The sequence below is a fragment of the Pogona vitticeps genome, chromosome 1 (assembly GCF_051106095.1).
Source record: "Pogona vitticeps strain Pit_001003342236 chromosome 1, PviZW2.1, whole genome shotgun sequence".
NCBI lineage: Eukaryota > Metazoa > Chordata > Lepidosauria > Squamata > Agamidae > Pogona > Pogona vitticeps.
The window spans coordinates 101,211,615-101,237,086 of NC_135783.1; the positions used below are offsets into that span (position 1 = coordinate 101,211,615).

A 25,472-nucleotide genomic window follows, 5' to 3' on the forward strand; every position below is an offset into this window, starting at 1 on the left:
CGTTTAGGGCTTTATATGTGATCATTAACACTTTGAAGTTGATGCAGAAACGAATAGGCAACCAGTGCAGTGCAGCCAGAGTGGGGGAGATATGCTGATATTTTCTCACCCCACTGAGAAGCCTGGCTGCTGCATTCTGGATCATCTGAAGTTTCCGCGTCAGCCTCAAAGGCAGCCCCACGTAGAGTGCATTACAATGGTCTAATCTCGAGATTATGAGCACTTGGACAAGAATAGTGAGGGCCCCCCATCAAGATATGGCCGCAGCTGGGCAATCCAGCATAGGTGATAATAGGCGGAGCAGAACACGGACGCCGCCTGGGTTTCCATGGTAAGCGCTGGGTCCAGATGTATCCCCAAGCTGCGGACCTCACTCTTTGCGGCAACGGTCATCCTTCCAAAGGAAAGGGAGTCACCTATGCCCCGGTGGAAGGGCCACCCACCCTCAGAACTTCCGTCTTGTCCGGGTTCAGCCTCAATCCATTCAACTGCATCCATTCCAGTACAGTCTCCAGGCAGCGCTGGAGGGACAGGACGGCATCCACTGAAGTTGGTGTAAAGGAGATGTAGAGCTGTGTGTCATCAGCGTACTGATGACACGATGCCCCATACCCCCTGATGACCCCACCCAGCGGCCTCATATAGATTTTAAACAACATTGGGGAGATGATCGACCCCTGTGAAACCCCACAGTTGAGATTCCATGGGGCTGAGACATTCTCCCCAAGCTGTACTCTCTGGGAGCAGTCCTCCAGGAAGGAGTGGAGCCAGGCAAGCACCAGGCCACCGATTCCCAACTTGGAGAGCCTCCCCAGGAGGATACCGTGGTTGACGGTATCAAAGGCGGCTGAGATGTCGAGGAGGACCAACAAGGACATATTGCCCCCATCGGCCTCCCTCAACAGGTCATCCAACAGTGCGACCAGTGCCGTCTCTGTACCATAGCGCGGCCTGAAGTCCAACTGAAATGGGTCCAGGACATTGGTTTCGTCCAAGAGCACCTGACGCTGGTCTGCCACCACCCTCTCAACCACTTTGCTGAGGAAGGAAACATTGGTGACAGGCCTATAATTGCCAGTTTCGTCCGCCGCCAAATTTGGTTTCTTCCTAATGGGCCTAATGAGTGTCTCCTTGAGGGCAAGGGGAACCTTGCCCTCCTGGAGAGACCCATTAATTGTTGCAGTGGCCCATTCAGTTGTTAAAGGCCTGGCTGCTTTGATTAGCCAGGCCGGGCAAGGGTCAAGAGAAGAGGTGGTGGCCCAAGAGTGATCAATCGCCTTGTCCACCAAATCTGGTGTCATGGGCTGAAAGGAGTCGAGAATTACCGAGCAGGACGGAGCGCTGGACATCTCTGCTCGATTCATTGTATTTAAAAGGTAGAATATTAAAAGAAATTAAAATGAGTTAAAAACTCACATGTGAAAAGATTAAAAGAATTACCCCCTTAAGACCCTTCCTTACCAGCAGTTTAAAAATTTTTACCTATTGTATTTAAAACCTGTCTGAAAAGGGAAGTCTTTCCCTACCCATGGAAGGACCAAAAGAAGGGAGCCGGCTTGATCTCCAAAATACGCATTTGCATGAAGATGTGGTCTGACCCTCACAATATCTCACATTCTTTCTTTCTGAGATTAGGCATCAGACAATGATCACATTTAAATGTGGACATTAAAAGTAGAAAGATTTTGTGCTGACCCAGCCATCACACAGAATGAGGTGGCTACCTCCAGCAGCTGATTTTGGGTGTCATGAACTCCCCCACACAAAAGAAAGAACTTGTTTCATTAATTTGTTATTATTCAACTGGGAGAGGTACTTCCAGAATTTCCTGCCTCAACTGCCAGAATGAGTTGGCTGGATTTGGATCACGTGCAGCTTCATTTAAATGGTGAGGGTTACCATTTCCTGGTCTGTCCTTGGCAGCAAAACACCATGTTAAGTGTGAAGAGTGTACCAAAAGGAAGTTCAAATCAGGATTCCACTCCTAGGATGAAACCTTGCTTAAGTGGGGGGGGGGGGAGTGGCTTACCATTTTAAAGTTATCTGTGTAGAAAATTTAAGTGGCTGTTTTAGAGCCCACCATCTTCTACTGTGGAGTAAATTGCTACAGTGTGAATCAGTGTGGACTTGCTAAATAAATCCTAAATGTGCAGGTAATAATCCCTTCTCCAATCTTTATCTGAAGACATTTTCATGTTTCACAATCCTGTAGTTAAAATCCATTTGAAAGAACAAGATAGGCACATTTTTTTTTCAATGGACTTGGAGAATCAAGAAGTTTATTCAAATACCTTTGATCCCATTGGGCATTCTCGTTTGCATAAATATTTAGAGCTCCAGAGATAGACTTCTCAGTCTGATCCTTGGCTGTCTCCCTGAACATGCCTCCTCACTCTGAATCCCATGAAAGAGAGGAAACAGCCCACCCCTTGAGTAACACTCAGTCTTTTTAAAATCATAATCATAATCATGATCATCTTAGAACTGCAGAGCTGGAAAGAATCCTATGGATTATCAAGTCCAGATCCTGTCAAGGAGGAACAGTAGGGAATCAAACTCCCAACCTCTGACTCTGTTTTCTGATATTGGCTGATACTATCTATTTATTGTCTGATACTGAAGCTTATGTTACATGTAAGGGCTTTGTTCACAAAACACCAGAGCACAGAGTGCTACTCCTGTCCTCTGAAGATACTGGCCACAGAGACTGACGAAATGTTAGGAAGAACAATCTTCAGAACCTGGCCAAAGAGCCTGAAAACCCCACAACAAACATTAGATCCTGGCCGTGAAAGCCTTCGCGAATACAATGCTTTGTTCACAGTTTGTCAGCCTTTAGAAATCATGCAAAAATCACTTCAAGCCTAACAGTCAACTTGTTGTTTAGTCATTTAGTCGTGTCCGATTCTTTGTGACCCCATGGACCAGAGTATGCCAGGCCCTCCTGTCTTCCACTGCCTTCCGGATTTGGGTCAAATCCATGTTGGTAGCTTCGGTGACACTGTCCAACCATCTCATCATCTGTCGTCCCCTTCGCTTCTTGCCTTCACACTTTCCTAACATCAGGGTCTTTTCCAGGGAGTCATCTCTTCTCATGAGATGGCCAAAGTACTGGAGCCTCAGCTTCAGGATCTGTTCTTCCACTAAGCACTCAGGGTTGATTTCCTTTATAATGGAGAGGTTTGTTCTCCTTGCAGTCCAAGGGACTTTCAAGAGCCTCCTCCAGCACCACAATTCAAAAGCATCAGTTCTTCGGCGCTCAGCTTTCTTTATCGTCCAGCTCTCACTTCCACACATCACTACAGGAAAAACCATAGCTTTGACTATGTGTATTTTTGTTGGCAAGGTGATGTCTCTGCTTTTTAAGATGCTGTCAAGGTTTGTCATTGCTTTCCTCCTAAGAAGCAGGCGTCTTTCAACTACCATTATGTTATCGTCCAATCTGATGCCATTTATAAATTTCAGGATTTCATTTTAAGATTGAATCTTTGGGAATTACAACTCTGACATGTTTTTCTAATCTGTGGAAAGCACAAATGAATGTTGGTGGAAAACAATAAAAGCTTATCTGATCTAGAAATATTTTAAGCCATATTCTTTCTCCCTGGCGTCTATCTGATATATGAGATCATAGTGGTTGTCACTTACTAAATGTTTGAAATTTTACATGTGATTTCTCTCTCTTCCTTACTGGCTGTTGGCATGAATCCATGGGATTTTAAGTATCTCTGTACCATATCAGAATCCCATACTACATGCTATCTGTGTCCATCTCCACCATCAATGTTGTTGAACTTTAACTCTTGTCAATCCCAGCCATCCTGGTAAATGGTGAGGCATGAAGAGAATTGTAGTTCAGTATATTTCCTCACCTCTGTCATAGTAGTTGATGGAAGAGTTTGAGGGTGCTGTTATATATTGCTGTTTTCACAGTGAAACACCAGTGTTTCCCAAAACTGATACTGAAATATAGGGTGGACCAGCAATTAGTTTCAGGCTTCTTGCAAATTGAGTTTTTATGTTCTTTTATCGGATTTATGAACAATAATCTCACCACTAAGCCTCCTTCCTGGAGAAGATAACACCAACGTCACAGCTATTCAAAGCTGTCATCTACCCACCTTCTTTAGGAAAAAAGAAAAGAAAATATATGTCTGTATGTTGGGCTTCATATGGTTTATATCTTTTTCCATGTGTCTGCAACTTTATGATGATGACATGCCAATTTGTCACTATCAGCTATTGCTACCATTGCTTCCTGCCAGTGCTTATACCAGTTGACTCAACACCTACATAGAAAGAAAGCAGAATATACAAAAAGGCAGACATAAATCCACATTGGACTCTGATGATTAATGCAATGACTCAGCCTCTCAGTCCTGTTTCTCTTGAGATCAGTGTATAGCTTAATCAGAGCAATTTATTTTGCAGTTGATTTCTTTTGATTGCGTGATTTCACTATCAGGTGGCTCACAGTGTGGGAGTGAGTCACCATTTGCCAGGAATGATACCATCCAACTTAGGAAAGTGAGAATAAGTGGCATTCTATTTATAGGACATGTTTGACCTTAAGGAAGTGTCACACATGTTGCAGCTAAAGTCCATCCAAAACTCAAATAGTTCCTTCTGGTGTATGTGAAGACTAGACCTTAGGCTGCATGGCTTCTATTTGTTGTTGGACTGAAAATTCCATCACCCCTTGCCATTAGTTATGCTGGATGGGGCGGACGGGAGCTGCAGTCCAGAAACATCTGGAGGGACAGCTATTCTCCAACCCTGTTGGTTAAATTTTTAGAAACTGGCACCAGAAATTGAGATGGCTTGAGAAGAAAATCAAGCAAATCTGATGGCATTAGTTGTAAAGCATATTCATGAATTTCAGTATCAGAGATGTATGCCTCTGAATACTATTCACTAAGATCAATAGCGGCAGAGGAATATTGTCATGGATTTCAGCCTCCCATAGACACCTGGTTGACCACTGTGAGAAATAGAGTATAGGAGCAGATAGGTGTTTGAGTTGATCCAGCAGGGGTATTTTAATGTTCTTTGCATGGGTATGGAATAGCTGTAAATCAGGCCACTGTACAAAACATTTATTGTATTCTGTCCTCTATTCCATTGAGACAAACATCAGTTGCCATAAGGGTGAACTGTGACAAATGACCAGAAGTGTTTGTATATTTAGATTAAATGGGACTCTTCTGTGACCGCCTCAACAAACAAACATCTTTGAACAGGCACATTAATATACAGAATTTCATGCATCTCCAGCTATAAACATTTTTTTCACATGGTATGGTGTGAGACAGAATAGGCTTGTTCCTTTTCTAAGGAATACTTGGCTTAGCTCAATCCCTGGTAATGGGTCAGTGTTCTTGATTTGTTTTCTTATGTCTCCAGCTTTTAGAGGCCAAAAATGGCTTTTCCTCTCGCTGTGAATAATTAAAGTTTTGTGATGAATAAACTCCTTCATTAAGAGTTCATTTATCAACAGTGGCTTTAATGTATACAGAACCCCACCAGAAAGTATTCATCAAGAGTAGAGCAAAAGCTGGCTTTGGATTCAGCATTTCATATTATGTCAACACTTATTTTTCCAGGGATCATACCCAGTTTATAAGCCCAACATCTTCTTGCCTGTTCTTTGCTTTTTAAATTTCCAAAACATAAACAAGAATACAAAACTCACTACTACAATCTAAACCACAGTGCACCCCTATACCCACAGGACCCTTTGGAGCAATACTTATATTACGAACCTCATTTCCAAAATTGTTTTATTGTTATTTAGAGGCTTTCCCCTTTCCTTTCACTAATACAAATTCAATAAATCTACTCCAATAGCATAAAAATATTTGAACTTATTTCCCTTCCTTGCATCTTCAGTTCAGTAGTCAATTTATCATTTAATGCAATGTCCCATACCTCATTATACCAATCTTCTAATTTAATATCATTTTTATCTTTCCAGAATCTAGCTATTAATATTGTAGCACTTGTCATAAAATTGAAAATCAATTCCTTTGAGCAATAATCAAGTTCTATGTTATCAAAAATTGACAACAAATTTTAGAATTCTAAAATTGCTTACCCGTTCTTTTTACCAGATATCATGAGACCCTGATGATTATATGCTTAAGAAAATATCATCTGTCTGTTGGTTAGTTCATCAAAGTCTTGTAGCTGCCTTATTCAAAAATTGTGCCCTTTCACAATTGATTCTTTTCAGTGCTCCCTTTCTCGACATGTCACATTCTATGTATGGAGGTTTGCTATATTTATCACAGTATCTGCAAAGCACTGTTTTTAAATTTCCAAAACATAAACAAGAATACAAAACTCACTACTACAATCTAAACCACAGTGCACCCCTATACCCACAGGACCCTTTGGAGCAATACTTTTATTACGAACCTCATTTCCAAAATTGTTTTATTGTTATTTAGAGGCTTTCCCCTTTCACTAATACAAATTCAATAAATCTACTCCAATAGCATAAAAATATTTGAACTTATTTCCCTTCCTTGTTCCTTGACTGGACATCCCCAAATATACACATGTAACATTCTCTTCTTTAGGGACAAGAATGACATAGGTGCTCTCCTTCTTGATATGTGCTTCCAATTTCTGGTGATTTTATAGGGTTTACAAGGTATGTGAGATGTTCAAGCAGTGGTTTTACCACAGTTGCCATGACAGAATAGGGATTTGAGCTCTCAGTATTCTTACAGGTACTGTACAGTGTTATGACTTTTATTGCATTTAAGCTAGAAACATATTTCACTAGAGGTGACCCCTGTCATTTTGAATAATATTTATAAATTCTGAAAATATCTTTAAAGATTCTTTCATATGGTTGAAATGTTACCATCTTATCATTTAGTGATCAGCTTCTGTTTCTGGCCTAAATTTTGAACTAGGCTAGCCAGCATATGCCCAATTATGTGATCCAACCTGGGCATGTTGCTTAAAGTGATGCATCAGATTCTGTGGCTGAGGGAGATTCAAATGCTTTAGCCCTTTATCTGATGTTTACATTTGGCTGCACCTTGAAAAAGAATGAAGCGAAGGGGCAGAGAAAGCCTCAACAATCTCAGGGTTCACTGAGACAATGTTTGTTCAGTGAGAGGGCTCTTGGCTGGAAAGGGCTAATTTGTGGGTAACTTCATTTCTCCAGGTGTTTGTGGCCAACTCTCAAAAGCCTCACCCAGCAAAGTCAAAGGTAAGGGATTACAGAAATTGTAGTCCAAAATATCTGGAAGGCCAAGGATTTCCACCTTTGAACTAACTCAACCACCTTTATAAAAATACAGCCAAGATACATGTAAAATAAATTGCTTAGTTTATCTTTGCAGAAACTATTTGAATTGCCCTGGTGTCCTCCAACTCAAAGTGAACAAGGTTTTAATTGACTCTTTCATGTGTACCTTTAAGGATTCCTCTTCTCTTTTTGTTTCTGCATTGCTGCTTTCCTTTCCCGTTTTTTTCTGTCATCCAGAGAGACATGCACATTTGAGACAGGTTTAGACAACATATAAATTATCTGGGATGATATTAAATACACGTTGTGTTGTTTTTTTTATGCAGGGATACAGAATACAAAGGACTACAGCTCTCTCTGGATCAAGTTTCGGCAACAAAGCCATCATTCCCATATGCAAACTCAGCTCCAACTGTTTCTGACAATAGAAAAGGAAGCAAATCACGTCTTTCAAGCACAAAGACAAAGTCTAGGACATCACCATATCCACAGGTAGGGGCAACAGGAGCCCGCCCTTATTTATACTTGTGTCTGATTTATCTATATAATATTAGAAATGCCTATGATATTACTAATAGACCTTTAAGAATGCTTTAACACATTGGCCAAGTGCCCTACTCATCCTGTGGTCCCATTTTCTATGTGAAATTTAAATGTACAGCTTGCCCATCTTTCCTTATTGGTGAGATGTAGACATTCCAGAGGCATCTCAAGCTCAGGTAGGTCTCTTGGAGACATACACATGTTCTGCCTTTCAGTGTTACACATAATGCATCTATCCTTGATTGGTTCTATTCTCTAACTACTTGTATTGTCCCTGGACCTAGAATCGGCAGCTTCTGAGCCTCCAAATGTTCTTGGATTTTCTTCCTCAGTGACTATTCTGGCTAGCACTGATTCCAACAACATTTGAAGGACCACATATGATTGTGTCTTAAACTGCAGGCTAACTCCCGGTGTTAGTCCCCGAAAGTAGGAAGCAATGGGATTTGTCTGAGAGGAGTTCTATACATTCAGCAGATGTAGTCTGGTCAGGATTAACTGTTGCATTTATCCCTGTGTAGTGGAATACTGGTAATATGTTCTACTGATACCATGTAACTGCCAAGAAAATGAGTTTAATACCAGGGCTCGGATTAATATAATTCATAATGGCAAAACTGCTAGTTTATGTTACTATTAGACTACAATGCACATCTCACATCTGTCAAAATGATGAATATCCATTGTGAAATCATATTTAGAGTTTAGCAAAAGAGGGAAAAGTTAGATTTTGAATTTCTAAATCAGTATGTAACACTTACTTTTTTTGTAGACATAAAGGGTATTTACAAGAATGCATATTTAGCTGTATTTCTGCTGGCCTCACCCTTGTCAGAAACTGAACATTAGTCTGAAACCATTTACTCTCAACTTTGGGAATAGTTCTTGTTGGATTCTACTGTTCATATTATTTTATTCCTTTTAACCATGGGGTTTATTGACTCTCTTTAGTGATATAATTATGTAGCCACATATATATTATAGGCTCACAGAAGAAGACAAAACTAAGGGAAAAAAATCAGAGTCCATGCTTGAAGAATATTTGGTATTTATGCAGGAAGATTACAACTGGCTAGTTCTGTGAGCTTTGGGCTACAAAACAGGAGTCAGTGCTGTAGGAAATTGTAGTTAGATTTTAAAAACTTACATTTATTGGCTAGAATCTTTATGTCCATGGACAGTTGATAATTGTAATGGCAGAGGGTAATTTTTGGTAATTAAAAACATCCTGCTTCTCTCCCATGGCTTACCTGACTCCTGTGTGATCCATTTCATTGCATGAAAGGCATGGGAGCTGTGGGACAGAAAGAGAGTTTCTTTGATATCTGAAAATTGCTACTGCCAGATGCTGTTACCATGGGTTCACCATGCCAAATTGCAGATAAGTAAGTTTTGAGGACAAACTACCTCCAAACTTTGCTTATCTTCTTCATTTTCTTTTTGTTTAAGCTGATGCCGTTGGCTGTTCAGTCTTGACAGATCAGGAATGGGCAATCTTAGGTTGGGGGTGGGGAGGAGCCTCTGTTCATGCAGCACCACCCGCAGACAGACTCCAGTTCAGGCAGAGTGTGTGATAAATAGAAGATGGAAAACCCCTGAAAGCTGAGGAAGGGAAAGCAAGAGGGGAGGAAGAGAGAGAAAGGCAAACCCTATAACGCTAAGACTAATGCAGCTTAATCCATCAAAAGCTCAGAGAAGAAAAGGAGCACTCAATGTAGACATGATGTCTCATAAAGAAAAGTGAAAATGAAGCATGGCAGTTCAGCACCCTAGGTAACAGCAAAATGAACAAAAATAGGGGGTGCAAGATAATATGGTGCCATCACTACCTTCTCAGTGAATCACAGATCCTTCTCATCTCACATCACCTTCCATTTCACTTTTCTCGTCATGTCTTTTAAAACTTTTTAACCTTCAAATGCTGGGGTTTTTTTTCTTATTAAATTGGGGATGGTACCAGTTTACTCCAGGACCAGATCAGAGCTGTTTGCTTCAATTAGGGCACACCTACTTCAACACAAGTAACCTGTTTGGTCTAGAATTCAGGATTTGACTGTAGCCAGTGGCCGAGCCCTAAAGAGAACTGATAGGTCTACTCTGCTGCATCCATCTACAAATTTCTGTGTTTTTTTTGTTTTGTTTTTTGTGGTTTTTTTGTGAATTGCCATTCCATGTTAGGATAGAATGGTATATAAAGTCTAGGTTGCCACACAATCAAAGTTTTTCTGCAGTATGGAGCACAGTCTTTAATGTTCGCTCTAAAATTAGTAAAATGTGATGTGCATTTTTCGCTTGTTGTAGGAAAGGAATCAACTTGGATGTACTTCTAAAACTGAAGAAAAAGCTAATCCAATTCTTAAGCAGATTTAAGCATAGTTTAATTTTGTTTGTAGTCTTTGGTTTCTGTCAAAGTGGCTTGATTTAATCAGTCCATGTGTCTATGGCTGTTATTTTCATCTTGGTAAAGGCATGTAAATTACTTTTGTATCATATTCATTAATATTGTACAGAAGACCATCAAGAACATGGACAAGCAGAGTTATTGATCATGCTCGTCTGAGTTTTATTTTTCGTTATAATGATCACATAATAAAAAGTGCCCTTGGCATAACACAAATTTTCAGTCAGCATTTGGTTCAAACTTTAGAGCTTCTGCATTATTAGCAGTCTTGCCAAGTTGGATTTAATTAAGTGGTTGGAATTTTATTTGCAGCTATAAAACTCCAAATATATTTACTGTAATAAATACAGTTAGATGAAATTTTGCCCAAGTTGCTCTCTAATGAATATTGAGATGCCGCTGTAGCTTGGGAGTTTCTTTCCTTGATTAAAAGGGTTATATAAGTAACATAATACACTAACTTTGATATCAGCAGGTGTTGGCAACTGTAAAAACTCAATGAAAAAACATCCCTTCTGTGATAGAAGTGACCCACAAACTGGTACAGACTCTCCAGCAGCACAGGTTATTGTAATGGTCCTGCTGTGCGATATTATTTTAATTGAAGCCTTCCACCATCTGTTGTGCCAATCTAACAGTGAATACAAAAAGAACATACTTCATATTTTAGGGTTACTTTAATAAAAAGAAGGATAAAAGATACTTAAAAGCCAACATATATTTTCTGTACACTGCGTCTGTGATCACCTTCATGTTTAAGACACACATCAAAATTAAAATTGTGAATTCTCAGTGTGGCAAAAGTTTTAGATAGTAAGAGAACTTTACCTGAAAAATGACCCCTTTTGCATGATAAAACATCTCATCAGAACCTGAGATAAGAGTCATGTGTGTTGATTACATTTTTCTGGAGGGTAGAGATGTGTGGTCAATAAAAAATGCCACAAAAAATTGTGACCTCTGCAAGACTAACAAGATTTATTTGACATAAGCTTTTATGGACTCTAGCCAGGTTCATTAGATGTACCTGGGGAAATGGGCTACAATCCCTGAAAACCTACGTGTGAGTTATAACCTTAGAACCACAAAGCTGGGAGGGACCCTACAGATCATCAAGTCCAGCCCCTGTCAAGGATGTCTAGCAGGGAATCAAACACCCAATCCAAACCACTGAGCTATTCAGCATTTTCAGTTAAACTACCACTGGTGTGGTCAATCATGTTTGTTGGTAGAATTTTCAGCATTTAGCAGAGTTTTAAGTCAGTCCAGGCTGTCCAGTATAATGACACACACACAGGCAGCTTCTTCCCAATATATATTTACAAGTATATACAGACATTCTAGCAGTCCAAACCAACAGCAGCATAGCACTGTTGGTGCTATGGAAGAGATCCAAATCTTCTCCACATCAGGAAGAGATCCAAACCTTCTCCACATGTCCCACACATTTATGTCCATGTCCATTTACATATAGCCAATTGGTAAGGACATTACATCACTCAGACATTACTTCATATTACAACACACATCTTGTGTGACTCAGCACTTTGCCCACCTGTTCAACATGGCTGCTGATTACCACAGGCCTGGTTCTGTCTCAGCATGGAAATTATCCTTGACAACATTTTTTTTCCAGAATTTGCAACTGATGTTCTGTGTTAGTGACCCATCATCTTCATTTAGTAATCACACTGGTGATCTTCTTTTTGAAGCGCTTTCCTGTCATCTGTTCTTTGACATATGAATAGAACCTATCAACTTTCCGTCTCGATTTCAGCTTGGAACAGCAAATAGAATTTGTCTTTTTTTTTAAAAAAGCCCTTTTGTGAACAAGTGGGAAAATTAAATAAAAAAGCTACATGCTAGGGTAACTTCTCAGTAAAGTATCATAGAGTGAAGGCATGGTCTTAAGTAGGATATGTGTTGAAATTAACAGGGTAATATTGAAATCTGATATAGAAGGTCTGTAAGCTGCTGTTGAAAGTTCAGCCAGTAAAAATTTGCTGGTGCACAGTAGCTTAATAAAGTTAGAAACCAGCAGTTACTTAAGTATCATGGGTAAGTTCCACTGAAATTGGCTGTGTGTGGTGGCCTAAGCTTTCTTGGTCTCTTTTCTTAACCCAAGTGTTACATGGCTTTGTAATGGGTAAGGCGATAGGTTCTGCTGAAGCAATTCTTGTTGTCAGGGGCTAAGGGCATAAGCTCTGGAGCTCTTTCAACAAGAGTAGGAGAGGGGAGGGCTAGGCTCTCATAAAATGTATCAACTTTCCCATTTTGTCTCCATGTTTACACAAAACATTGGGTAAGGAGAGACGCCTTGAAAGACTTTACTTCATTCTTGGCTGCAGTCCAGTGACCACTTAGAGAAGACTCATGTGACCCATTCTTTAATTGCATGGGGACTTACTGTACTAGTCACCTTTACTGGGGTGATCCATAAAGAACCTCCAATGAAAAAAGAATTTTATTTGAACCAGTGCCAGAAACTGGCCTTGAAACATTTCTAAATGTGCCCAATATCTCCCACCCTTTTACACACATCAGATACTCCTGGTCAGAAGGCTTTAATTATAGCTTGAACGTCTGATTGCTGATCTTTACCTGATACAGCTGCAAGGTCTTAGGGCATTGGCTGAAGTACTTTTGAACTTTTAATTTCTCTACTTCTCTATCTCCAGGCAGGGTCACAGATCTCAGGGTGAGCACCTCTGAGGAAAAGAAAGTATGACTCTTGTGTCTGAGGTGAGGTCACTCATCTCTGTCCATTCCAAGATGGCACCCATGCGCACTGCCTCAGTGTTTGCGTTTGAGTGGTGCTGCTTCTCCCAGCCTTTGCCAACCTTGCCTCCATGACAGTACAGAGACCCATACTCTGAGTTTAGGTTTTAGCTCTGAAATCTGAGTAACGCGATTGTTATTTTAAACGGATTTTTGTGCTCTGTTGTTTTTAAATGTGTTTTTACTAATGATTGTGTTTGTCATTTTTAATGTAATACTTGTTTAGTTCTTTTTAAATATTTGCATAGTTATGGTTTTTAGCTTTTAAATATTGTCTTTTAATAATGTAAGCTGCCTTGGGTCCTGTTAAGGACAAAGGCAGGGTAGAAATATTTTAAACAAATAAGTAATATATAAAATGCTGCTAACCTGGCAGCCCTATTGCACCAATAATGGGTGGATGTGTGTGTGTGTGTGGGGGGTCTCCATGATTTGGAATTTTGCTTTCAAAAAGTACTGTAATTATTGCAGTTATAGCACCAAGTCCCACAACACTAGTTAGTTACTATTATGGTTGTCACTTAAAAAAAAAAGAATACTTTTATTTTCTCAGTTGTAAAATGTACATTTTCATGTTATTTTAATTTTCTCTCTCTCTGAACAGAGGTCATGTTATGCATGGCATATACTGTATAACCAAAGACCAAAAGGAAAAAAAATGTATTGTGGCATCTTTAAGACTCACAGATGTATTTTTGCATTTGAAAACCATCTAAAGAAGTATGTTTAACTTGATTACATTTATTTCAGAGAAAAATTTGGACATTGATCTAGAATGTGCTCCTTATATTGACTGGAGACCCTGAGTAATTGTCCTGCTGGAGACCGTTTTCCTTCAGGCTGTTGCTTGCCCACAAGTGCAGCCAGGAAAGGCAACAGTTCTAGCAGAAAATTGATAGGACATAAGTTGGTTTAGGGGCAAATTCCACAGCAAGGCCTCACGGCACTTTTTGATTCCAAACAAAAGCAAATAGGTTCACAATATTGGCTTGGACAGGTGACTAGTGTCACCTGTAATTTGGTCCTACTAATTCTGTTGATTGGGCTTTGGGGCAAAGATTGGAAAAGTTACTATTTTTCATCTCAGCAATTTGCATGCACCAACTCAATCCTACTAACTTCTATTGCAATATTGTTGCAAAATGTGCTTGTATAGGTAAGGGGTTAAAAAAAACACCTTCCCCATGTGCTCCTAATATATCTTTATGAGGAATACTGTAACTTGAGTGACTCTAGTAAAGCTTTACTTGGTCAATGCTGTCTCTCCAATCACTTGTCACTTTGCTGACACACTGGATTAGTAGTTGAGACGTCAGCCCTCCTTGTCAGAGTCTAGCAGAAAGTACTGAGATGACTACAGAGGTTCAGAAATAGATCGTACAGCCTCTACTGCTGCTAGTCCTTTTCCTTTTGGGAAATGGTGATTGATTTCAGGCAGAACCCCAGCCAAACAAGCTCTTAGTGTTTGTCTCACCCTTTATCTTGTAATTTGACTGGACAAGCCACATTAGGCAACTGTAAGAGAGTGGACATGAGGAAATGAGAACCTCTCATGATTTTTTTTCTACCACTGCTATTTCATCACTTTTCCATCTTATTATAAAGTGCCCCTTTATCTTGGTATTTGCATTTGAGGTCTTTATTTTATTTGTATTCCATTGTTGGATCTCTTTTTTGATTTTATTTTTTTAAAATTCCCTGAATATTGCTTTACACAAATGGAGCAGTATCTAAATGAAATAAATAAATTGTGTTGGACTACATATCCTACAATTTTACCATGTGTTGGGTATGGCAGGATTTGTAATCCAACATATCTTGGAGAATCCTGCCTAAATCATGGATCTAGTAACCGCAACAAACTTTTATTGCTGATCTGCATCTGTTTTTCCTCCATTCCACACAAGATTTAGGCTGTTCGGACATCTTTCAAACACCATGGACTCTTTGTCTAGACAGAAAAAGGTTTATCTGTTGCAATACTGAATACTTTTTTATTCCAGTTAGATAACAGTTGATCCACTGCAATACCGAATAGTGAAGCAATAAATGGCCACAAAGGTCAATAAGTAAGTAAAGAGCGGAGAATTCATCACCTGAAAGATTTTGAGTGCCTCTAAGAATAAGCAAAATATTTTAATGCACTATTCAGCCTCACAACCCACTAAGAGTCAAGCAGTGGGCTGAAAGCGGAAATGGGCAAGGGTGCACACACAGTTCCATCCCTCACACTAGCTTGGCTGTGCTTACCCACCTCTGTGAAGGCAATTCCAGTGTCCTTTCTCACACTCTGTGCTTACTTCTGTCTCTTTCTGGCTATGCCCAGGTGACCGCAGCAGTTTCATGCCACAGGCAGAGAATTTAAAGCAACAGAGCCTCCCCATCTGTAGCTGATGTTGCCCGCATGATCAGCTCTCCTTATCCTTTTCTTGGTTTCGGCTCAAGCTTTTTCTGTGCTTTTATTGTTGCTTTCAACACTGGCAAAATAGGTAATCTAAACATAATAAAGCTATTACCGCTGTGGATAAATACTAAGGTAATGAGGCCCTAATGAAGCTAAGTCACCAAGTTAATGGTATTTGGCCCACATTGAGTTAATAGTGACTATATTGGCCTAAATAATAAAAATAGACTATCCTGAACTCAGCTAACAATAGGGAGGGAGAGAGACCTGAGCAGATACGGCAGCCACATGGAGGCTACCTTTTCTCTACAGCAGTTGGTATAAAACACCAAGAACTGTTGGGGAGGGGGAGGGAAAAATAGGGTTCTGTTAACTCCTCTGTCTTCACGTACACAGACCAAGGCTCTGCATAGGAAAGGACAGTGTCACTCATCTTTCGTACTTATGCAATTAGAACGAATAGGTGGAATAAAGCATCACATTCAGTTCTTCTCCCACCCATGCAGTTGTGTACTGTGTATAGCTGTAGCACATGAGATTTGCCCAATTTATTGCTGGTGAGCTGTTTGAAAGTGTGACAGTTTTGACTTATTTCCTAGCAATTAAAATAATGATTTGTTCATTCATTCATTTTATTACAACCCCATTTTCAGCCAGAAAAGTTGCTTAAGATGGCTAGCTGTAATAAAATATGCATTATCCATTAGGCTTCTGGAGATGCCTGATTAGAAGTATTAATATTCCTCTGATTTGATGGATTTAAACAAACTAACTAGCAAACATTCAGAGTCTAAAAATGGGAATAATCTCTGGAGGTATGAGAGAGCTCCAGTTTCTTTCATTGAACAAAGCTGGTAGGGGTTTAACATATCACAGAATCACAGAATCATAGAATCATCTTAGGGTTGGAAGGGACCTTGGAGGTCTTCTAGTCCAACCTCCTGCCCATACCATCTCGGACAGATGGCTGTCCAATCTTTTCTTGAAAACCTCCAGTGATGAGGCACCCACAACTTTGGGAGGCAAGCTGTTCCACTGCTTAATGGCTGTCACCATCAGGAAATTCCTCCTTATTTCCAGGTTGGATCTCCCTCTGATGAGTTTCCACTCATTGGTTCTTGTCCTACCCTCAGGTGCAATGGAGAATAAACTGATGCCCTCTTCCCTGCAGCAACCCTTCAGCTCTTGGAAGACTGCTATCAGGTCTCCCCTCAGTCTTCTCTTTGCTAAGCTAATTCTTTTAGTCATTCTACATAGGATTTAGCCTCCAATCCCCTTATTATCTTTGTTGCTCTTCTCTGCACCCCTTCCAGGGCCTCAGTGTCTTTTTTGTATTGTGGGGACCAAAACTGGACACAGCACTCCAAGTGTAGCCTTACCAGGGTGGTATAGAGTGGTACTATCACTTCCTGTGATCTGGATACTATTCCCCTGTTAATGTAGCCTAGGATGGTGTTGGCTTTCTTGGCAGCTGCAGCACACTGCTGACTCATCCTTAGGCAGCCATCCACCAGTACACCTAAATCCCTCTCACGGGTACTACTGTCAAGCCAGGTACCACCTATCCTGTACTTGTGCATCTGGTTTTTCCTGCCTAAGTGCACGACCTTACTTTTCCCACCACTAAGCTGCATCTTACTGGATAGGGTCCAATGTTCAATACTGTCTAGATCAGGCTTGTCCAACCTGCAGCCGAGGGCCGGATGTGGCCCAGGTCAGCTCGTAATGCGGCCCAGTGCAATTTTTTATTTTTAAAGTAATTCCAAAGTTTCAAGTTACACTGCCGGCGCTTGCGGCTGGAATGTGGTCAGGGCATGTCACAACAGTAGAGGGGGAGAGAGGGAAGGAAGGAAGGAGTGGGAGGGGAGGGGACAGTGGGGCTGCGTGACTGCATTGCGTGGTCCCCGTCAATAGGTGGACCCCCTCCCGGCCCCATAAAGCTGCCGGAGTCGAAGCTGGCAGCCTCTGCTGTCTGAGATCGCAGCTGCCGATAAGCGTACTTGGAGCAGGGCTGCGGAGGACGGCTAGGGCTGCCCCCAATGTGGCCCAAACCAAATGTATGTGCGGCCCAAACCAAATGTTCATCTTCTAATGTGGCCCAGTGAAGGTGAAAGGTTGGACACCCCTGGTCTAGATCCTTCTGAAGGTTGAGTCTATTTTCCAAAGTATTAGCAGTTCCCCCCAGCATTGTGTCATCAGGAAATCTGATGAATGCTCCTTCAATCTCTCATCCAGGGTATTTATGAATATGTTGAAGAGCACTGAGACCAAGAGAGAACCTTGAGGGACCCCACTGCACACTTCCCTCCATGTAGATGTGGTTCCATTGAGGACCACACGTTGAGTGCGGTGGTCAGCCAGCTGCAAATCCATCTGGTAGTTGAGCTGTCTATCCCACTTTGTTCTATCTTATGCAGAAGTAGGTTGTGGCCTACCTTATCAAATGCCTTATTGAAGTCTAAGTATACTATATCCACTGTGTTTCCTTGGTCCACTAATTCAGTCACTTTATCAAAGAAGGCAATAAGATTTGTTTGGCATGACCTGTTCTTAACAAACCCATGCTGGCTTCTAGTAATCACCTTGTCATTTTCTAGGTGCTCACAAATCTGTTGCATAATTAATTTTTTTTCAGGATTTTCCCAGGTATTGATGTCCAGCTGATTAGTCTGTAGTTTCCTGGATGCACTCTGCCCCCCCTTTTGAAGATTGGAACCACCATCAGATCTTTTCCAGTCCTCTGGCAGTTTGCCCGTGTTCCAGGACCTGTCAAAGATTTCATTCAGTGGTTCCAAGGTCACATCTGCCAGTTCTCTTAGTACCCTGGGATGGAAACCATCCAGTCCAGGAGACTTGAACCTATTCAAAGCAGCTAGGTGTTCTTTTACCACTTCCTTACCTATTTTGACCTGCTTCCCTCTCCTGTCTCCCACAGGGTGGACCAATTTTTCCTTTTGCGTAAATACAGATTTTTTTTAAAAAAGGAATTAAGCAGTTCTGCTTTCTCCCTTTGCCTGTCACCTTCTTGTCATCTTCTCCCACTAGTGGACCAACCATTTCCTTGATTTTCCTCTTGCTCCTTACGTGTTGAAACAACCTCTCTTTTTTTTGTTATTTTTGGCATTTTTTGCAAGTCTTAGCTCATTCTGAACCTTAGCCTAACTCCATCCTTGCAGATTTGAGCTATTTGCTGGTATTCTGTTCTACTTATGAGCCCCTTTTTCAGTTTTTTATACTTATTCTTTTTGTCCCTTAGCTTGTCAGGGAGCTCTGTGTGCATCCATGGGGGTCTTGTCAGACGTCTCTTGTTTTTCTTTCTCTGTGGTATTGTTTTGGTTTTGGGCCTTTATTATCTTGCCTTTCGGGGTTTCCCAAGCATCATGAACTGTTTTCGCCTTTAAGATTTCCATCCACTGAATCTTTCCTATTACATCTCTTGGTTTGTTAAAGTCAGCTCTCTTAAATCTAGAACATTGGTCTGATTTGGTACAGTTACCCTTGCCTGAATATGACATGGTCGCTTTCTCTTAAAGTTCCTACAATTTCCCCTCCCTCAACTATTTCCTCCCTATTAGTAAGTAGTAAGTCTAGAATGGCTGACCCTCTAGTTCCCTCCTCCAGCTTTTCGATGATAAAGTTTGAATAGATACTTGCCTACTATTGCATTGTGAAAGAAAAACTCAATATCATACCAGTGATTCCTAAATACCTTTTTGGTGAGTACGTTGGTGTTAGCTGTGAATACTGGGGGTTACTTATAGTATGGCAAATAGAAATTGGAAAATGATCAATTTGCAGTTAAGAAGGTAGGAATGAAAACCAAAACCATCTAAGTCTGTATTGAAAAGTTTGGGAAACAATGATCTTTTAATATCTAGAACACAGGTTTATCAGCTGTTGAAGCAGTATGTAAGTAGAGATGTTGGGTGAATTGTTTCTGGTGAATTCTGGTGTGAATTGGGACTCCCCAGACTAATGTAAAGGCTGGGACACAGCTACCTTTGGGATATCTCCTGTCATCATATTCTGTAATGAACATCTTGTCTTAATAAACCAAAGTGCATCTAACAATGCACAAATTAGGACTGGCTGAAATCCTGTTGCACAACTTTATTTCATGCAACAAGGGTGACATCATTAGCCACAGTCATGCCATGGCCTTTTGGCAGCAATGAAATACTCCCAAGAGCCCCTCCCCCCACAGGTCTTGAGGATTCCTAGGGACCCTCTTCATCCTGGGTCAGAAATCAGGAGCCATGGAATGGAAGGGGAAATGATTTTAAGCTGGAAAATCACTGCTACCAATCTTAGTTCCATTACCAGGACCAATAATGCCATTTTTCTGGCTTTAGGTCATTCTGTCTCCCATTCTGTGGCTCCTAATGGCAGCCCCAAGATGAAAGAGATGCCTAAGAATCTCCAAAACCAGGAGGTGGAGGGAATCTAAGAAGTTTTTTTATTGTCTTGAAATGGCCACAATATGGCTGCGACTGATGGCATCATCCACATCACGTTGCATCAAGTTGTGCAACAGGATTTCAGCCAACGTACTTAGAGACGAATGCTTTGGCAGAAAATACACTTTAGAAATACATTTTGTAAATGAATAATTCAAAATATATATTTAAATAATATTTTCTATGTACTTTTAAAAAAATTTGCAGATCACTGCAGAATCAGGACAGATTAGATTTATAAACTTGGAAATAATTTATTTATTTATTTATTTATTTATTTAAATGAATTACAAGCAACATAGTTACCTAAAATGAAATACTTTTCTGACAATTAGAGAGTGACATTGCAAAAGAGAGTTACATTGCAAAAGAAACATATCCAATGGAAATAATGTTAGCATTTTTGAGAGGAGTGTAATAAATCCTGTTGGTTTTTTTATAATTATTTTTTGTAGAATTTTTTTCCATGTTTTGTCTGGCCATCGCTAAAAAAACAACAAAGCACTAAAAATTAATGATTAATTAATTTATTACAGTTACTATTTTTTTTTTTAAAAAAAGCTGAAAATTAATGGTAAGGAATGACTTAGTGGGGCTTTGTAAAACTTTTCATTGTGCATTACTTTAAAAAGTAACTTTCCAATCTATGGTCCAAACTAAGCAGGACATGTCTTATTTGGTGCATCTATTCATAGGGTGGTGCCCTCTGTATGTATTGCATTATCATCCCCTCACCAGAAAAGTTCCAGCTCCCCTAATTTGTGGGTTGAAATCCAATTGCATGTTACATCCCATCCCATCCCAGTATCTTTTTCTTTTTTATACTGCAGTATTCTGGATTTCACACTGAAAGATCTGAGTCTGACCATGAAAGCCAGTGGGGTGGAAGCCCACTCACTGACACCGCATCTCCTCAGTTAATGGACCCCTCCGAAAGACCCAGCTCCCAGCATCATGATGTTTCCTGTGCCTATAGACAGTACGCGGACCGTGGTGCTCTCTGTTATGGTTTTGCACTTGACCATTCCAGGCTGGCTGATGACAGACACTTCCATAGTCCAGCCTGTGATGCAGGCAGGTGTGAGGCGGGTCGATACTTCCTTGGCACACCACAGTCTGGAAGGGAAACATGGTGGGGTTCTCAATCTGGCCTTCCCCTCACCAAATCTTCTCCTGAGAGCAGAGAAGCCTACGAAAACAACAGCATGCCTCATATAACGTCCATTCACCGGATTCATGGTAGGTTGTGAAACCACATAAAAACTACTTGAAGATAGGCTGTGTCAGTACTACTGAACAGGAGTTTTAAGTACTGAGTATTGCTTGGATGGGTTCACTGAGTACTTCACTAGGTAGGGCTTGAGTAGAAGCCTGCGTGAAACCCTGAATATCTGTTATCAATCAGAGTTGACTACAGGAGGCTAGATGGACCAATAGTTTATTCAGTATGTCAGCTTCCTGTGTGTTACCATTTTTTCAATTCTACATTGAAGCCAATGAAGTCCATTTCTTGACCCACTGCTGACATAAAAAGAAGCCTTCTAGCCTTCTGTCAAAATGGACATACACTATCCCACTATCTCCTGTTTCCGGCTACTACATATTGAAAACGGACATCTGGATGTAGCAGTGATTCCCAATTTGCCCCTTCTGATTAGTTTTCTCTCCCTTCCTCTTTCTCCCTTACACATGTGCACAGAAAAACACATGTGGTAAACCTCACTCCAGCCCATCTATCCAGGCTTATTAAGTACAAACAAGCAAACCCCATTTAGATTTTGTTAGCACTCATCTGTATGTCTTGTTCTTAATAAAGATAACATCTTTCTCTATGACCCACAATTTTTAAAGGGTTTTGAGCTTTAAAAATGATAATTTGAAACTGTTCTTTCTGTGCCAGTTACAGATATACAGTGAATGATGCAGTTGTTTTAAGTGATTGTTATTAGATTGTTTTCTAGGGGGGAAATGGCCTTAATATAGGAGATGAGTGTTCTGACATGGAATACTCTTTTTAAACACTGCTACAGTTTATTGTTCTTAGCTTTTAATACTGTATTTATTTATTTATTTATTTATTTATTTATTTATTTATTTATTTATTTATTTATTTATTTATTTATTTATTTATTTATTTATTTATTTCCCGCCTATCTGGACTACTCATCCACTCTAGGCGGCTAAGTCACCTTGTGTCCTTTTCAGGTGAATGATGAATGAATGAATGAATGAATGAATGAATGAATGAATGAATGAATGAATGAATCCTCTACAAGAGGATGGGCTTTCTTTGTGATGGCTCCAAGTTTATGGAACCATAATCCAGAGGAGCTCTGCCTACTCCCTTCCCTGTGGACATTTAGGAAGCAATTAAAGACATTGCATTTCAGTGAGGCTTCCCACACCTACCCCAGCTGACCAACTTTCCTCACCTTTTGTTTTCCCTCCCCTCTTTTCCTCCAACTGCTCTGGGGATTAGTCATTGCCATTTGGTGTTTTAGGGTTATTGCTGTCAGTTTTAATGTCTCTATTTTTATTTTTGTTTTCTATTATATGTGTTGTAACCCACCCAGAGTAGAGCTGTGACACTAATGGGAGCAGGATACAAATTAAACAGACAGACAGACATTTGTTAGACTTCCCTGTCTCAGAGAGATCCAGGTGACATAGGATTTTTGGGTCCAAGAGTAAGTTATAGAGACCAAGGACAGCTTGTACACCACTATGACAGAGCATCTCACCTCAGAATTCTGCAGGAAGAATGAGAGGACATCTATAAGAGAGCATCTAACCCCCTGCTCCTCTCACAAGCCACCCTCAATGCCCCCCCACCCCGATGTTGCTGGATAACAACTCTTCTCTTATCTCACCTTTGATTGTGCTGGCTGAGGGGAAAGGCAATCTGTAGAATCTAGACAGGACTACTTTGCCTATCTCTCTCCTAGAATTTAAACTGGAGTGGGGGAGACTTCCCCCACTTGCCAAGTTCTATGCAGCAGTCTAGATCCAAACCTGATCTAGACCTACTGTGTATGAAGGAGGAATTATAAATCTGGTTCTTTCCTTGGTACTACACAGAGTGACGGAAGACACTTTTCCCCCCCTTACATGTAGGTATTTGCCTTGATACACTTGTGTCAAGTTCCCTCTATCAGCTTTGTAGCCGGCAGACAGAACAGTGAGGAGTAGAAGATGCCTTGGAATGACCAGGGAAAGTCTAGAGGTCCAGACTGTGGATATCTGCATTTTGCCTGTAGTCTGGAGGTTTCTCAGATCCAGTCTAGACCTTGCACCAGTTGTGCCTTTGTGCAGTATTGTGAGCTGGCTATCTTAAAAGGGCAAATGGGGGAAGAGGGAACAGAGCTTCGAAACATTAATTTTGCATTACGTTTTTGGACTACAAAAAGCTGCTAGCAAATGGGTGGGGAATAGTTCTGCTTCCCACAGGCAATGCATACTTTCCAAATGTTCTGCTCTGCTCTTTATACAGCCTGTTTCTGATTGCTCTTTTCCTTTGGTTTACTTGCCTTCTAGGAAGAGGTCACTGGGATGAAGAAAGTGTGGTCAGTTCCCCAGACCCTGGTTCTGCTAGTGAGTCAGGGGACAGATATCACTCTGAGCACTATCAGGGCAGCCCACACGAGCCCAGCAAAATTGAAACTCTCATCAGGGCAACTCAGCAAATGATTAAAGAAGAGGAGAGCAGGCTGCAGTTACGGAAATCGACTCCAGATCAGCTGGTTTCCATTAATGGAGCAGGGAAGAAACACACTGTTTGTTTTGCAAACTACCACCAGGCACAGCAGATGAGAGGAGATGTCTGCCGGGCACCCAGCATCTCCAACACGTCTCCTTGTGAGCACACACAGCAACGTGACGGGAAGATGATGAGCCCCCATGAGAATGACTATGACAACAGCCCCACAACACTCTCGAGAATAAGCAGCCCCAATTCTGATCGCATTTCTAAATCAAGTTTGATCATAGCTAAAGACTTCCTTCCTTCTGAAATGTCTCCTCATCAAACTCCAGGGGATACAAATAACCCCACAGGTTCGCCCAACTACTACAGTTCCCATAGGCAGTACTTTGATAAGCATGCCTACACATTAACAGGCTATGCTCTGGAGCACCTTTACGACAGTGAAACACTTAGAAACTATTCCTTGGGTTGCAATGGATCGCACTTGGACGTGACATCTCACCTACGGATGCAGCAGGACCCAGCACAGGGACACAAGGGGACGTCTGTTATTATAACCAATGGAAGCTGATGGGTGGTTCTCTCCTCCTCTTTATTTCTTTCTCCTTTTTTTTACTGTTTGTGCTAGGAAAGACATGATTGCAGCAATACAACTGCAGGCACATGATTAAAATATCATTGTTGTTACCAGCATTTGATAAACTACAATGCACTAGAAAGAATCTTTGTAAGGCAGAGGCAAGGTCTTGGTTGCCCATGTTCCTGTTTAAATTATGCCGTAGCATCAGAAATGGCAGGAAGTGGAACAAAATGAAAGCAGCACATTGTGGAGGAGATCTAAGCTGGGCACCTCTGTGGTATGCCAAGTGAGCAATTTATGGCCACTGTGTTGGCAACGTAGAACAAAGTGGTCAAGAGCACCATTTCTTGGCTGGTGGCTCCCCTCTGGCCCTAGTAAAACAAGCCCACTCTGCTACGCTTTTTACATCCAGGAAAAAAAAGTGAAGCATACATTAAAATGCAAAGCAGCTGATGTTCTGTGTATACAGCTCCTGCTCCCTAAGTGCTGTAAAGAATGGCTATCCCACAGCTACAACATCAGCATGGTTATTTGCTGTGGCTACTGACAATTTTAGAAGTGTTGGCCTTGGAGGTACATACGTTGGGCAAACATGGGCAAAGAGGACTGCATGTTCCAGGAGGAGAGGTGGGAAGGGAAAGGCATTTGTAGCCTGATTTCTATAAGGTGAGAGGAGTAGCTGCATGGATTAAGAGTAGAGGAACCCTTTGAATTGTGATGACGTTTGTGAACAATGGTTATGATTTGGAAAAGAACACAATAGTCGGTAAGCAGGAAGCAGCGGAATGCTCAAGCATGATTCAGTTCCCACAGTTGGACACACACTCTGCACTGATTCCAGTCTAACAATGAGTGCGTTGGAAGGGGGTGGGAATGTCTGTTTTGCTAGAAAAGCCGGAAGGAGAACAGTCCACTTGAGGTGGAGGCATACAGGTGGGATGGTCAGAGATAGAGGTTTAATAAAAAAAGAAAACCACGAAACACAATCCTCTGAATGAAAAGTGAGAGAAGAAAAGCCCACAGAACAGGCTAAATGGCTGGTTTGCTTAGTTTCAGAATAAGCTGAAAATGCACCAACAGAATCATAAGGAACATGTCAGTGGAGACGGAAGGACACTGATTGTAATTAAGGCCTGGGGTGAGAGTAATTTTCTCCCTTCCTAGATATATTTTTGGATGGTAAATGTATTTATGGCAATGCTGCTTGCTCCTGAGTAATGTGTGTTGCAGTTAAACAGCCTATGAAAACTTGTTCTTTTCATTTTTTTTAACCAAATCTTTCATAAGACAGAACAGAGTAGGACTCGTATAGGGGTGTGGAACTTCTCACCCTCAGGATGTT

At 40.9% G+C, this 25,472-nt stretch overlaps 1 protein-coding gene across 1 annotated transcript in view; it reads left to right on the forward strand.

Annotated features, from left to right (window-relative positions):
- The window catches only part of SIM1 (SIM bHLH transcription factor 1), a 71,944-nt gene extending 47,308 nt beyond the window's left edge, over nt 1-24,636 (forward strand). Inside the window, exons 9-11 of the mRNA XM_020779522.3 lie at nt 7,591-7,756; nt 20,678-21,086; nt 23,382-24,636. Of these exons, the coding sequence (XP_020635181.2) occupies nt 7,591-7,756; nt 20,678-21,086; nt 23,382-24,121 (1,315 nt within the window). The 3' untranslated portion in view covers nt 24,122-24,636. The remainder of the gene's footprint in view (nt 1-7,590; nt 7,757-20,677; nt 21,087-23,381) is intronic.
- Nucleotides 24,637-25,472: the final 836 nt, after the last annotated feature.